The following is a 16227-nucleotide window of genomic DNA, read 5'->3' as shown; positions in this document are numbered from 1 at the left end:
CTAAAAGTGCTAAAAGTGACATTTTCAATTTTTGCCAATTTTCTTTAATCGCGAATATCTCGTAAACTAAAAGAGATAATTAAGATCTGATCGCAGCGTCTTAATCTACGGACTTATCTCTATAAGATATGATAGTTAAAACGGAAATCTGGGAGATGAAATTTTAATTCTTAAGAAAAATTGCCAAGGGGGTGCTTGATACTTTTTTCGACGATTTTTAAAAATTCATATCTCTTAAACTAAACGAGATGGCAACCAACGAATTGCCGATTATGAAAGATTGGAAAATTCTCTATCCTATAAAAATATAAAACAATTATATTTCCTACAGTAAAAGGCCGAAAAACGCGACTAAAAGTGCTAAAAAGTGACATTTTTCAATTTTTGCCAATTTTCTTTAATCGCGAATATCTCGTAAACTAAAAGAGATAATTAAGATCTGATCGCAGCGTCTTAATCTACGGACTTATCTCTATAAGATATGATAGTTAAAACGGAAATCTGGGAGATGAAATTTTAATTCTTAAGAAAAATTGCCAAGGGGGTGCTTGATACTTTTTTTCGACGATTTTTAAAAATTCATATCTCTTAAACTAAAAGAGATGGCAACCCACGAATTGCCGATTATGAAAGATTGGAAAATTCTCTATCCTATAAAAATATAAAACAATTATATTTCCTACAGTAACAGGCCGAAAAACGCGACTGAAAGTGCTAAAAAGTGACATTTTTCAATTTTTGCCAATTTTCTTTAATCGCGAATATCTCGTAAACTAAAAGAGATAATTAAGATCTGATCGCAGCGTCTTAATCTACGGACTTATCTCTATAAGATATGATAGTTAAAACGGAAATCTGGGAGATGAAATTTTAATTCTTAAGAAAAATTGCCAAGGGGGGGTGCTTGATACTTTTTTTCGACGATTTTTAAAAATTCATATCTCTTAAACTAAACGCGATATCAACCAACGAATTGCTGATTATGAAAGATTGGAAAATTCTCTATCGGATAAAAATATAAAACAATTATATTTCCTACAGTAAAAGGCCGAAAAACGCGACTAAAAGTGCTAAAAAGTGACATTTTCAATTTTTGCCAATTTTCTTTAATCGCGAATATCTCGTAAACTAAAAGAGATAATTAAGATCTGATCGCAGCGTCTTAATCTACGGACTTATCTCTATAAGATATGATAGTTAAAACGGAAATCTGGGAGATGAAATTTTAATTCTTAAGAAAAAATTGCCAAGGGGGGGTGCTTGATACTTTTTTTCGACGATTTTTAAAAATTCATATCTCTTAAACTAAACGCGATATCAACCAACGAATTGCTGATTATGAAAGATTGGAAAATTCTCTATCAGATAAAAATATAAAACAATTATATTTCCTACAGTAAAAGGCCGAAAAACGCGACTGAAAGTGCTAAAAAGTGACATTTTTCAATTTTTGCCAATTTTCTTTAATCGCGAATATCTCGTAAACTAAAAGAGATAATTAAGATCTGATCGCAGCGTCTTAATCTACGGACTTATCTCTATAAGATATGATAGTTAAAACGGAAATCTGGGAGATGAAATTTTAATTCTTAAGAAAAAATTGCCAAGGGGGGGTGCTTGATACTTTTTTTCGACGATTTTTAAAAATTCATATCTTTTAAACTAAAAGAGATGGCAACCCACGAATTGCCGATTATGAAAGATTGGAAAATTCTCTATCCTATAAAAATATAAAACAATTATATTTCCTACAGTAAAAGGCCGAAAAACGCGACTGAAAGTGCTAAAAAGTGACATTTTTCAATTTTTGCCAATTTTCTTTAATCGCGAATATCTCGTAAACTAAAAGAGATAATTAAGATCTGATCGCAGCGTCTTAATCTACGGACTTATCTCTATAAGATATGATAGTTAAAACGGAAATCTGGGAGATGAAATTTTAATTCTTAAGAAAAATTGCCAAGGGGGTGCTTGATACTTTTTTCGACGATTTTTAAAAATTCATATCTCTTAAACTAAACGCGATATCAACCAACGAATTACCGATTATGAAAGATTGGAAAATTCTCTATCCTATAAAAATATAAAACAATTATATTTCCTACAGTAAAAGGCCGAAAAACGCGACTGAAAGTGCTAAAAAGTGACATTTTTCAATTTTTGCCAATTTTCTTTAATCGCGAATATCTCGTAAACTAAAAGAGATAATTAAGATCTGATCGCAGCGTCTTAATCTACGGACTTATCTCTATAAGATATGATAGTTAAAACGGAAATCTGGGAGATGAAATTTTAATTCTTAAGAAAAAATTGCCAAGGGGGGGTGCTTGATACTTTTTTTCGACGATTTTTAAAAATTCATATCTCTTAAACTAAACGCGATATCAACCAACGAATTGCTGATTATGAAAGATTGGAAAATTCTCAATAAGATAAAAATATAAAACAAGTATATTTCCTACAGTAAAAGGCCGAAAAACGCGACTGAAAATGCTAAAAAGTGACATTTTTCAATTTTTGCCAATTTTCTTTAATCGCGAATATCTCGTAAACTAAAAGAGATAATTAAGATCTGGTCGCAGCGTCTTAATCTACGGACTTATCTCTATAAGATATGATAGTTAAAACGGAAATCTGGGAGATGAAATTTTAATTCTTAAGAAAAAATTGCCAAGGGGGGGTGCTTGATACTTTTTTCGACGATTTTTAAAATTCATATCTCTTAAACTAAACGCGATATCAACCAACGAATTACCGATTATGAAAGATTGGAAAATTCTCTATCCTATAAAAATATAAAACAATTATATTTCCTACAGTAAAAGGCCGAAAAACGCGACTAAAAGTGCTAAAAGTGACATTTTCAATTTTTGCCAATTTTCTTTAATCGCGAATATCTCGTAAACTAAAAGAGATAATTAAGATCTGATCGCAGCGTCTTAATCTACGGACTTATCTCTATAAGATATGATAGTTAAAACGGAAATCTGGGAGATGAAATTTTAATTCTTAAGAAAAATTGCCAAGGGGGTGCTTGATACTTTTTTCGACGATTTTTAAAAATTCATATCTCTTAAACTAAAAGAGATGGCAACCAACGAATTGCCGATTATGAAAGATTGGAAAATTCTCTATCCTATAAAAATATAAAACAATTATATTTCCTACAGTAAAAGGCCGAAAAACGCGACTGAAAATGCTAAAAAGTGACATTTTTCAATTTTTGCCAATTTTCTTTAATCGCGAATATCTCGTAAACTAAAAGAGATAATTAAGATCTGATCGCAGCGTCTTAATCTACGGACTTATCTCTATAAGATATGATAGTTAAAACGGAAATCTGGGAGATGAAATTTTAATTCTTAAGAAAAATTGCCAAGGGGTGCTTGATACTTTTTTTCGACGATTTTTAAAAATTCATATCTCTTAAACTAAACGCGATATCAACCAACGAATTGCTGATTATGAAAGATTGGAAAATTCTCAATCGGATAAAAATATAAAACAATTATATTTCCTACAGTAAAAGGCCGAAAAACGCGACTGAAAGTGCTAAAACGTGACACTTTTCAATTTTTGCCTATTTTATTCAATCGCAAATATCTCGTAAACTCAAAGAAATAAATAAGATCTGATCGCAGCGCCTTAATCTACGGACTATTTTCTATCAGATAGAATAGTTAAAACGGAAATCTGGGAGATAAAATTTTCACTCGTAAGAAAAAATTTGCCAAGGGGGTGCTTGATACTTTTTTTCGACGATTTTTGAAAATTCATATCTCTTAAACTAAGCGCCATAGCAACCAACAAATTGCTGATTATGAAAGATTGGAAAATTCTCTATCAGATAAAAATATAAAACAATTATATTTCCTACAGTAAAAATCGAAAATCGCGACTAAAAGTGCTAAAAGTGACATTTTTCAATTTTTGCCCATTTTATTCAATCGCGAATATCTCGTAAACTAAAAGAGATAATTAAGATCTGATCGCAGCGTCTTAATCTACGGACTATTCTCTATCAGATAGGATAGTTAAAACGGAAATCTGGGAGATGAAATTTTCATTCTTAAGAAAAAATTGCCAAGGGGGGGTGCTTGATACTTTTTTTCGACGATTTTTGAAAATTCATAGCTCTTAAACTAAAAGCCACAGCAACCAACAAATTGCTGATTATGATAGATTGGAAAATTCTGTATCAGACACAAATATAAAATAATTATATTTCCTACAGTAAAAGATCGAAAATCGCGACTAAAAGTGCTAAAAAGTGACATTTTTCAATTTTTGCCCATTTTATTCAAACGCGAATATCTCGTAAACTAAAAGAGATAATTAAGATCTGATCGCAGCGTCTTAATCTACGAACTATACTCTATAAGATAGAATAGTTAAAACGGAAATCTAAGAGATAAAATTTTCATTCTTAAGAAAAAAATTGCCAAGGGGGGGTGCTTGATACTTTTTTTCGACGATTTTTGAAAATTCATATCTCTTAAACTAAAAGCGACAACAACCAACGAATTGCTGATTATGAAAGATTGGAAGTTTCTCTATCTGGTAAAAATATAAAATAATTATATTTCCTACAGTAAAAGGCCTAAAAACGCGACTAAAAGTGCTAAAAAGTGATATTTTGCAATTTTTGACGATTTTTTTCAATCGCGAATATCTCGTAAACTAAAAGAGATAATTAAGATCTGATCGCAGCGTCTTAATCTACGGACTATTCTCTATCAGATAGGATAGTTAAAACGGAAATCTGGGAGATGAAATTTTCATTCTTGAGAAAAAATTGCCAAGGGGGGGTGCTTGATACTTTTTTTCGACGATTTTTGAAAATTCATAGCTCTTAAACTAAAAGCCACAGCCACCAACAAATTGCTGATTATGATAGATTGGAAAATTCTGTATCAGATAAAAATATAAAATAATTATATTTCCTATAGTAAAAGGTCGAAAATCGCGAGTAAAAGTGCTAAAAAGTGACATTTTTCAATTTTTGCCCATTTTATTCAAACGCGAATATCTCGTAAACTAAAAGAGATAATTAAGATCTGATCGCAGCGTCTTAATCTACGGACTTATCTCTATCAGATAGGATAGTTAAAACGGAAATCTGGGAGATGAAATTTTAATTCTTAAGAAAAATTGCCAAGGGGGTGCTTGATACTTTTTTTCGACGATTTTTGAAAATTCATATCTCTTAAACTAAAAGCCAGAGCAACCAACGAATTGCTGATTATGAAAGATTGGAAAATTCTCAATCAGATAAAAATATAAAAGCATTATATTTCCTACAGTAAAGGCCGAAAAACGCGACTAAAAGTGCTAAAAGTGACATTTTTCAATTTTTGCCAATTTTCTTCAATCGCGAATATCTCGTAAACTAAAAGAGATAATTAAGATCTGATCGCAGCGTCTTAATCTACGGACTTATCTCTATAAGATATGATAGTTAAAACGGAAATCTGGGAGATGAAATTTTAATTCTTAAGAAAAATTGCCAAGGGGGTGCTTGATACTTTTTTTCGACGATTTTTGAAAATTCATATCTCTTAAACTAAAAGCCAGAGCAACCAACGAGTTGCTGATTATGAAAGATTGGAAAATTCTCTATCAGATAAAAATATAAAACAATTATATTTCCTACAGTAAAAGGCCGAAAAACGCGACTAAAAGTGCTAAAAAGTGACATTTTTCAATTTTTGCCAATTTTCTTTAATCGCGAATATCTCGTAAACTAAAAGAGATAATTAAGATCTGATCGCAGCGTCTTAATCTACGGACTTATCTCTATAAGATATGATAGTTAAAACGGAAATCTGGGAGATGAAATTTTAATTCTTAAGAAAAAATTGCCAAGGGGGGGTGCTTGATACTTTTTTTCGACGATTTTTAAAAATTCATATCTCTTAAACTAAACGCGATAGCGACCAACAAATTGCTGATTATGAAAGATAGGAAAATTCTCTATCAGATAAAAATATAAAACAATTATATTTCCTACAGTAAAAGGCCGAAAAACGCGACTGAAAGTGCTAAAAAGTGACATTTTTCAATTTTTGCCAATTTTCTTTAATCGCGAATATCTCGTAAACTAAAAGAGATAATTAAGATCTGATCGCAGCGTCTTAATCTACGGACTTATCTCTATAAGATATGATAGTTAAAACGGAAATCTGGGAGATGAAATTTTAATTCTTAAGAAAAATTGCCAAGGGGGTGCTTGATACTTTTTTTCGACGATTTTTAAAAATTCATATCTCTTAAACTAAAAGCGATAGCCACCAACGAATTGCTGATTATGAAAGATTGGAAAATTCTCTATCAGATAAAAATATAAAACAATTATATTTCCCACAGTAAAAGGCCGAAAAACGCGACTAAAAGTGCTAAAAAGTGACATTTTTCAATTTTTGCCAATTTTCTTTAATCGCGAATATCTCGTAAACTAAAAGAGATAATTAAGATCTGATCGCAGCGTCTTAATCTACGGACTTATCTCTATAAGATATGATAGTTAAAACGGAAATCTGGGAGATGAAATTTTAATTCTTAAGAAAAATTGCCAAGGGGGTGCTTGATACTTTTTTTCGACGATTTTTAAAAATTCATATCTCTTAAACTAAAAGCGATAGCCACCAACGAATTGCCGATTATGAAAGATTGGAAAATTCTCTATCCTATAAAAATATAAAACAATTATATTTCCTACAGTAAAAGGCCGAAAAACGCGACTGAAAGTGCTAAAAAGTGACATTTTTCAATTTTTGCCAATTTTCTTTAATCGCGAATATCTCGTAAACTAAAAGAGATAATTAAGATCTGATCGCAGCGTCTTAATCTACGGACTTATCTCTATAAGATAGGATAGTTAAACCGGAAATCTGAGAGATGAAATTTTAATTCTTAAGAAAAATTGCCAAGGGGTGCTTGATACTTTTTTCGACGATTTTTAAAATTCATATCTCTTAAACTAAAAGCGATAGCAACCAACGAATTGCCGATTATGAAAGATTGGAAAATTCTCTATCCTATAAAAATATAAAACAATTATATTTCCTACAGTAAAAGGCCGAAAAACGCGACTAAAAGTGCTAAAAGTGACATTTTTCAATTTTTGCCAATTTTCTTTAATCGCGAATATCTCGTAAACTAAAAGAGATAATTAAGATCTGATCGCAGCGTCTTAATCTACGGACTTATCTCTATAAGATATGATAGTTAAAACGGAAATCTGGGAGATGAAATTTTAAGTCTTAAGAAAAAATTGCCAAGGGGGGGTGCTTGATACTTTTTTTCGACGATTTTTGAAAATTAATATCTCTTAAACTAAAAGAGATGGCAACCCACGAATTGCCGATTATGAAAGATTGGAAAATTCTCTATCCTATAAAAATATAAAATAATTATATTTCCTACAGTAAAAGGCCGAAAAACGCGACTGAAAGTGCTAAAAGTGACATTTTTCAATTTTTGACAATTTTCTTTAATGGCGAATATCTCGTAAACTAAAAGAGATAATTAAGATCTGATCGCAGCGTCTTAATCTACGGACTTATCTCTATAAGATATGATAGTTAAAACGGAAATCTGGGAGATGAAATTTTAATTCTTAAGAAAAAATTGCCAAGGGGGGGTGCTTGATACTTTTTTTCGACGATTTTTGAAAATTCATATCTCTTAAACTAAAAGCGATAGCAACCAACGAATTGCTGATTATGAAAGATTGGAAAATTCTCTATCCGGTAAAAATATAAAATAATTATATTTCCTACAGTAAAAGGTCCAAAAACGCGACTAAAAGTGCTAAAAAGTGACATTTTTCAATTTTTGCCAATTTTCTTTAATCGCGAATATCTCGTAAACTAAAAGAGATAATTAAGATCTGATCGCAGCGTCTTAATCTACGGACTTATCTCTATAAGATATGATAGTTAAAACGGAAATCTGGGAGATGAAATTTTATTTCTTAAGAAAAATTGCCAAGGGGGGGTGCTTGATACTTTTTTTCGACGATTTTTAAAAATTCATATCTCTTAAACTAAACGCGATAGCGACCAACAAATTGCTGATTATGAAAGATAGGAAAATTCTCTATCAGATAAAAATATAAAACAATTATATTTCCTACAGTAAAAGGCCGAAAAACGCGACTGAAAGTGCTAAAAAGTGACATTTTTCAATTTTTGCCAATTTTCTTTAATCGCGAATATCTCGTAAACTAAAAGAGATAATTAAGATCTGATCGCAGCGTCTTAATCTACGGACTTATCTCTTTAAGATATGATAGTTAAAACGGAAATGTGAGAGATGAAATTTTAATTCTTAAGAAAAAATTGCCAAGGGGGGGTGCTTGATACTTTTTTTCGACGATTTTTGATAATTCATATCTCTTAAACTAAAAGTGATAGCAACCAACGAATCGCTGGTTATGAAAGATTGAAAAATTCTCTATCAGATAAAAATATAAAATAAATATATTTCCCTCAGTAAAAGGTCAAAAAACGCGACTGAAAGTGCTAAAAAGTGACATTTTGCAATTTTTGCCCATTTTATTCAATCGCGAATATCTCGTAAACTAAAAGAGATAAACAGGATCTGATCGCAGCGTCTTAATCTACGGAGTACTCTCTATAAGTTAGGATAGAAGCGGAAATCTGAGAGATGATATTTTAAGAATTAAGAAAAAAATGCCAGGGGTGTGGGGGTTGCTTGATACTTTCTTTCGACGATTGTCGACAGTGAATATCTTCTAAACAAAACCTAACAGTTAATTTTCAGATGCATCATCCGGGTACGCGACTATCTGATCTATTTGCAACACGCGGTGGAACCCGATAAAACAAAACAACGGAAATACAAACTAATGTACGACGCAGAAATTAAAACGGAATACATAATTGAATTGTAAACATACCAATGCAAAACTCATGGGACTCCCAAGCCACGGCTAATACTGTAAATAAAAAAAAGAACGTAAGAAACGCAAGTAAAACAAAAATATTTCATACGAATTTATTATAATCACACAGTGGAGAAAAACAAACAATATGTGCTGTTTAGTTAAAAGTATCGAGTACTTACACCAGCACAATTGGTCATCCTAATGATACTATCAAATCAACATGAAGGAGATACACTAAACCGACATTTATAGAAAATAAACGCGCAAAGAGGAAATAACTTTACTTTCGTCACGAATTAAAATTAAATAGTCGATTGATGATCTAATGCAAATTTGGAGAGTGGAAGTCCGTACGAACAATACGAGTCGCGTAAAATACGTCTGGATTAACTAGGTACCGACACGTAACTGGCTGCAAACTGTGCAAGCAACGAGGTGACAGTTTATGATAAGAAAGTAAGAGGTGCGCAAAGCCAGTGCGTCGATGGCGCGCGACCTTGGCGCGAATCGCATCAGCACGTTACCTGCGATCAAAACAAAACTAAGATGCGGTGACGTGCGGCGTGAGGGGATCTCATGCGTTGCATTCTCGCGGCGAATGCGATAAGAAAGTGTAGGTAGTTGTGTTCAAAACAAACACAATTCTCGTGTCGAATGCTCGCGTTTGCTGATAGATATAGAAATAAACAATACATGTCTATACAATCAATCACCGGACGGCGTCCGATGCAACCCAATCACAGTGTGTTTAGACTAAACTCGCAAAATTTAGATTTACGAAGATTATACGCGCGATAAATTATTATTAAAATGCCAAACACGACCATAAACACTAATTATCACCGGTAATCAACCAAATATGAAACGATTATGGACAATAAACGCGCAAATACTAAATAACATTGCTACAGTCGCAAGCTAAAATTAACTAGCCGATTGATGACCGAATATAATGTGAATTTAAAAAGAAGAAGACCGAACAAACAATCCGAGTCGCGAGAAATACGTCTGAATCACCCACAAACCGACACGAAACTGGCCGCAATACACGGAGCAAGCAACGACGCGATAGTTTATGATAAGAAAGCAAGAGGTGCGCAAAGCCGGCGCGTCGACTGCGCGAGACCTTGTGCGCGAATCGCATTTAGCACGTTATCTGCGTTCAAAACAAAACTAAGATGCGGCAACGTGCGGCGTGAGGGATCGCATGCGTTGCATTTCACGCGACGAATGCGATAAGAAAGTGTGCGTTGTGTTCAAAACAAACACAATTCTCGTGCGAAATGCCTACGTTTGCCGATAAATAAACGAATACAATTCTATTTTATGATTTTTAGTTCATCCTAGTAAACTAAAATTTAAATAATGAAATTACGATTTATGATTTGAGTTTTATTGAAGCAAAGATTTCCGCAAAAGATAACAATTTTCTAATTGCAACAAATCAAGAAAACCGATACTATGAATAATTAATCTCTATAAGATGCCATGCCATGCAATCTTATGCACATTTATGACTATAACAATCTATAAAACACGAAACACGAATACGAAAATATGATAATAAAGAAAAATAAACAGAAACAGAATCAATTAATGCGGTTGAGAATATTATTTAATTTACTTACTTTACTTGTAAAACTTCCATCGTAAACAGCACTCCGGTCACGAACTAATACACAATATTTGCATTCCGCGAATATCTTATCTATCACAATAGTCAGCAATAATCACTAAGAACACCGAAAGTAATAAGAATTACCGAATTAAATCCGAAGAATGGTGAATCGCGACGACCGCGTGCGAACCATCCGTCGGATACGGTGAAACTAATTTTATTCCTGCAGTGTGAGCAGACGATACACGCAGCGCCATCACATGGTCGCATACAAAACTATTCACTACATCGTACGCTTATCAACAGACAATAAGAAATAAGAACAAACCGGTTGAATTCCAGCGCGGTGTGAGATCGCAAAACAAACATTGGACGCGTATTTTCTACAATATAAAATGAATATTTCTGTTTCGTATGTCTCCATGTGTCGATCAATTGCAGGCAAAAGAAATTTATGTGATGACATTATTATTATTACACTTTATTAATCATTAGTTTTCCATGTTTTCTCTGGTCTTTGTATTTATTTCATTATCTCTGCATGATTTAAATTTACCAATTCAATTCGAAATCATTTTTGTGTACATCATTCAAATCGAATTCGTATTTCAGTTTGTTTTACACATGTTGCAAGTTGATTTACTTATTGCAGTTTACTTCCTGCTTCATTTGTAAATGATTCAACATATATAGAGAGCAAAAACTGTACGTTCAAATATGAAAAGAATTTTCAGCATCGAACGAGATGAAACCGAAGAACTGTGTCGATGCAACTGATTATCTTCCATATAAGATCATCAGTTTATTTGATGTTAATGATGAAATTTAGTTTGAATCGCAATATGAAATATTTCCAAATTTGAAAAGATGCGATGTCGTATCTGAAAGAAAACAACAATAAAACGCAAGAAATAAAATAATGCAACGAAACGTAACTATATTTTCGCATATAATAAAAAAGGAAACAAAATAAAATTCGAACGCATCACCATCGTATCTTCAGATCGAAAAAAACTCAGATTGTTTCGGTCTTGCAATGTCAAACACAAAATGAATCAAATAATTCAAATGATAGATGAGAAACTAAACAATAATATTGGCAAAACAAAATAAACGCACCACTAGACCGAACGCAGTACTTAAAAAATTAAAATTACAAAAAAAAATCAGAAGAATTAACACGGTATACAGTTTTCCGAGTTGATTTATCATTTGGGTGCTCGTTGAGTTTATGCGTTTCACTGGTTATATGTTCTTAGTTCGTCTTCAACTCCGAAGGACAATCTCCGAGTCATCTTCAAAGACGTTAAGTACTTAGTCGCTTCCATTTGTTTGAATCGGAACAAAACGACGAATCGTAAATATTACAACGTGGCCATCGATTCGCCACGATGAGACGAAATGGCAATAAATAATTCGTTTTGTAAATAAACGAATGTCTGCATTTATACATGTGTCTTGTTTGTCTGGTGTGTTCAACGTTGCGTCACACAGTGACAGTGGGCGAGATGCATGTTGCATTACGTGCCGGCATTCTCCAAAACGTGTGACAACTGAATGAAAGTTGAGCACCGAAACGAAGCGGTTTCCGGCGTTGCGCGGACAAAACAAGAAAGAAAGCACACGCGCGCGGCAATGGCAGTCGTTCGGCACAGACAGACAGAAAACATTTGCAATGTTCGCGTCGACGTTTAAAATGCGAGCGCAATCGATGCACGCGCATCCAAGATGTTGATCTCGCGACACGCTTTGCGTGCACAAGAAAAACAGCTTAATTATAATACTAATTATAACAGAGAGAACGAATGTTAAGCGAATGCCTTATCGCTAGGGTAATCGTTTTGTGAGTGAGTGTATGTGTGTGTGTTTATGTGTCATGCGTCTTGTCCACACGAGATGATGAGAATGCAGAGATCAAAAATAAAAGAATAAATTACACAAATATTAATAATAATAGTAACAATAAATGAAGAATGCGCACGCGGCGCCGCCATGGCTGGAAAGTCGCAAGTATCGCTTCAAGTTTAAGACTAGCTGTGTGTGTGTGTGTATGCTTCATATGCAACTAACGTTACAAAGTGTTAAAATATTAGGAGAAGTCCATGAACAATTTGCATTGTTTCCCCCTCGTTGGCGACGCGCGACCGTCGGGCGCATTTCGCAAACAAATTCGAAAGTTTTCACGGCGCTCGTCTATTCATTGCTCATTTGAAAAGGTTCCGAGTCACCACCAGGCGCGTTCTGGTTATCAACTCACGTGTTGCGTGTGTGTGTGACTTTGATTGTTTCGCAAAAAATGTATAATCTCAACCGAAATTCGCGCTGCCGAAGCATTTCCGACAGCGCGCGCAAAATTGTCAATAATAGTTAATGTAGTTAACTAACATATCAGTATAAATAAGTATATCACATTAAAAAAGCTTACAAGTTACATGTAATTAAGTAAATTGTGTTTCTCAATTGTTAGTGTTTTGTTTGTTTGTTTGTTTTTTCTTTTTCACCTTTTTGTAAACGTTTCAAATTGTGAGATTCAAAAATTACGCGCATTTTTGATTGTATTCAATCGATTCGTTTCAAATCCAGCTTCGAACTAAAACGCAAGTCGAACTAAAATAAACCTAAACGTCCTTTCCCAACTTTCGCAAGCAGCGTTTGTGTTAGTTGTTTGGTAAGTTCCGCTTGGTTACCTCGAATCAGTAGAATTGTTTGTATCAGAATCAGGTCGGGCGAGGGGTTAACGGCGTATGGCCTAGGCCTCGGTGGAGGCGACCAATGAGCCTTTCGGGGTATAGGCCGTCGCGTTCGGATCCAGGGTTGAGCCGGGTGAATTGTCACCTCGGTCAATGCCTGCGTTTGCGCTGAGACGGACGCGCGACATCATGTGGCTCGGCCCGGGCTGCCAACGTACGTGTCCGGCATGACGGCCAGTACTTGTGCGATCTTGCTCTTGAGCTCCTCGATTTCCTTCTCTTGCGCGCGGATGAAATCTACAAAAAAGCGTGTTTGGCACATGTAAATCAACAAATTTCAAAAGGTGCTTACTGTCTTTGATTTCCAGCTGCCGTTTGACTTCGCCGAGAGCGCTGAACAGGTCAAGTTTGATGCGCGTTTCGGCCGAAAGCGAATTCTCCAGGTGCTGAGTCTTCTCCTGCATCGCGGAAATCACCAGATCAGTTTCGCGTAGTTTGTCGGCCATGACAGCGCCATCGCGGTCCTTGAGTTGCACCTCATTTTCGTACCATTTGTGCGTGGATCGCATGGCAGCCACGTCCGACTCGAGTTCGCGCCGTCGCTGCCGGCAGAGATCGGTGCATTCGCCGGCGCGAATACTCTGTGCCTGAGCTGCGGCCGCCGCAGCGCGTGCTTCCTCCTGTTTGCGACTCTTGCGCTCCTGGTTGAGCTGCAACTCCAAGCCGTTTCGCACGCGTCGCTCTTCAGCGAGTCGCCGCTCTAGGCTATTAATAGTCTGTTTGTCTTGCGCTTTGGACGAGTTGGCGCTCTGTAGCTTCGCGTGGAGATCTTCGAGCTCGCGTTGCTGCAATAGCATCTCTCCTCGCGAAACTTTTTTCCGTCGTCGTCAAAGCGACGACCTGAAACATGAATAATTTAAATTTAATTTGAAACTTTTCATTGCGTTTAAAACGATAGTCTCACCTGTAAGCGTAATTCTTGTTCGCTGGCACGACTACTTTGGATTTCCAATCGCAGTCGCTTGGACTCCTGTTCGAGACGCAGCAGACACTCCTGGTGCTCCCGGTTGTCTTTGTCCGACTGTTCTTTGCGCTCGCGTCGATTGCGGTTATTTACAGGCTTTACAATCGCCTCCGGCGTCTCATGGCCGGGCACTTCTTCGGTGGACACACTGCACACGCCGTTGCTCATCTTGTGGCTGCCGCCATGGCGTTTCGTAGACGTTGCGCCATTAGCCGTGGGCGTTGTAGTGTGCTGATGCTCGTCGTGGTCGTGCCCGTGCTCTCTGACCTTCTCATTCACTATTACCCCTCGACGGTGCGCTTTATTCGTAGGTGGATGGTGCTGTTGCGGCACACCGTTCGCGTGCAGCCCGTTGGGTACATTCCCATTGTGCAACTTGTGCGTGTGCTTCACGGGCGCAGCGGAAGCAGTGGCTGTGGCAGCCGCAGGCGCTTGCACAGCCGGCTGCTGCATTTCAGCATGCACCGCCTCCGCCGGCAACGCCTGTTGCATTAACTGTAGATAAAATTCGTTCTCCTTGGCGACATCCCGCTGCTTTTTCTGCCGCATACGGAAACCCACGTAGGACTTGAATCCGAAGCCGAGCGTCACCACCGGGTAGCCGATGCAATGCGCCGCGAACGGGCGGCACAGATCCATGTGACCAGGCATGTGCTTCACATCCCGCAGCCGCACGGCCGCCTCGATGTACACGAACAGCATCCAGAGCACGATCGTTGGCCCGCAGATGCCCTTGTCGGTGTGCCACACGTACTGCACCCACACATACGTGCTGGCGGCGAAGAACAGCCAATGCACCGGGATGAAAAAGAAGCAGAGCATGTCGCTGGTCAGCGCCACGCAGACGAAGAAAACGGAGAAGGCGAGCCCCTGATACTTGAAGGAGTCATAGACGGACCGCAACAGCAGATAGAATGGCCAGAGGAACTCGAAGCGGAACTCGAGAATGAAGTCGGCGAGGATCACCAGCGCCCAGAGGATGAAGAACCTGAAGTAAAGCAGTGTGCTGCAAACAACATCAACACCAGCATTAGTAGTATCCACATCCACTTTAGAGACAACCGCATTGGTCGGCACATGGTTACTGGATCTTCTGCTGGAAGGAAAGGAAATGTGGGAAATTAGTGAGGGGATCAACAGGTTCAGGGGGCCCGGGGGCGCAGGAAACGAAAACGCGAGCGGTTGGCGAGTATCGCAGGTTGCAACAATGCGCACCTAACCTCCGGCTGGCTGCAGGGACAGCGCGCCGCCGGTTGCGATGATGCAACGCACAGCTGCACGCGCGCGGCGGCGTCCGCGTTTACCACCCACTGCCCGCCTCATTTACCTGCCATACAGTCCTTCGGGGATCTTGCTCCGCTTCATGGGTCTTCTCATTTTACCGACTTCCACATTCCGTCTCTTCATAGTTCTTCGCACTGGTCGTGCCCAAGTGCGCTAGTCCGGTCCGTGGCGTCGAACTCGGAGGGCACCTGGACGCGCTGCTTATTCAGCGCCCCTTGCAGTGCCGCGGCGCCCGATGTCCGGGGGGCTCGCGGCGTTCGCGCACTCACTCCGGGGATGCACACGCGCGGCGCAGCACCGCCGATCAATCGCCACCGCAATTCTGCACACCGTCGACGACCGCTTCTTCCTTGTCCGGGCGGCTGGAACGCTTCGCGCCGAGAACCGAGATGCACTTTTCGGCTCCTCGCTCGCGGTTCCAGGTCCTTCGCTCGGAAAAACAACGCACACAACCGAGCCTGCCTGTCAACTCGACCGCACAAAAGGCATGCAGCAACTACACCGAACGCAGCCAATGTCGATCCGAGTTCAACTAGTCGTCGCAAGTCGGCAACCGGCACGAACGGCGCCAAAATTCAAACTGCCAGCCGGTCTATTGACCTGCGAACTGCAAAAAAAAAACAGCACAACACGCACGCCACTGGCGATAAACTACCGAAAATCCAACGCATTCTGAAACAAAACCACCCGGAACCCGGCA

General features: G+C 37.7%; 2 protein-coding genes across 3 annotated transcripts in view; both read right to left on the bottom strand.

The window, feature by feature from the left end:
• The window catches only part of LOC135795612 (xaa-Pro dipeptidase-like), a 202982-nt gene extending 193592 nt beyond the window's left edge, over nt 1-9390 (bottom strand). The window contains exons 1-2 of one of the 2 annotated variants that reach the window (XR_010549101.1): nt 9091-9337; nt 8924-8962 (exon numbers count right to left, since the gene is read on the bottom strand). The gene's annotated coding sequence lies outside the window, so the exon portion shown is untranslated. Of the gene's footprint in view, nt 1-8923; nt 8963-9090 lie in introns of both variants that reach the window. The other variant, XM_065307336.1, reaches the window with a different exon arrangement.
• A 2051-nt stretch (nt 9391-11441) lies between these two features.
• LOC135792042 (macoilin-2-like) lies at nt 11442-16101 on the bottom strand. Its single transcript, XM_065302672.1, is given in 6 exon segments — nt 11442-13421; nt 13424-13516; nt 13572-14094; nt 14096-14119; nt 14184-15249; nt 15571-16101. Coding segments are annotated over 6 exon segments (1929 nt in total). The 5' UTR covers nt 15651-16101; the 3' UTR covers nt 11442-13278.
• Nucleotides 16102-16227: the final 126 nt, after the last annotated feature.

The sequence above is a fragment of the Atheta coriaria genome, unplaced genomic scaffold (assembly GCF_025399875.1).
Source record: "Atheta coriaria isolate IRGN ID8LTWV9N9 unplaced genomic scaffold, Caltech_Dcor_3.1 hic_scaffold_1_pilon, whole genome shotgun sequence".
Classification (NCBI taxonomy): domain Eukaryota; kingdom Metazoa; phylum Arthropoda; class Insecta; order Coleoptera; family Staphylinidae; genus Dalotia; species Dalotia coriaria.
The sequence above is the reverse complement of the archived record's forward strand: the minus strand, read 5'-3'. Positions and strand labels throughout refer to the sequence as shown.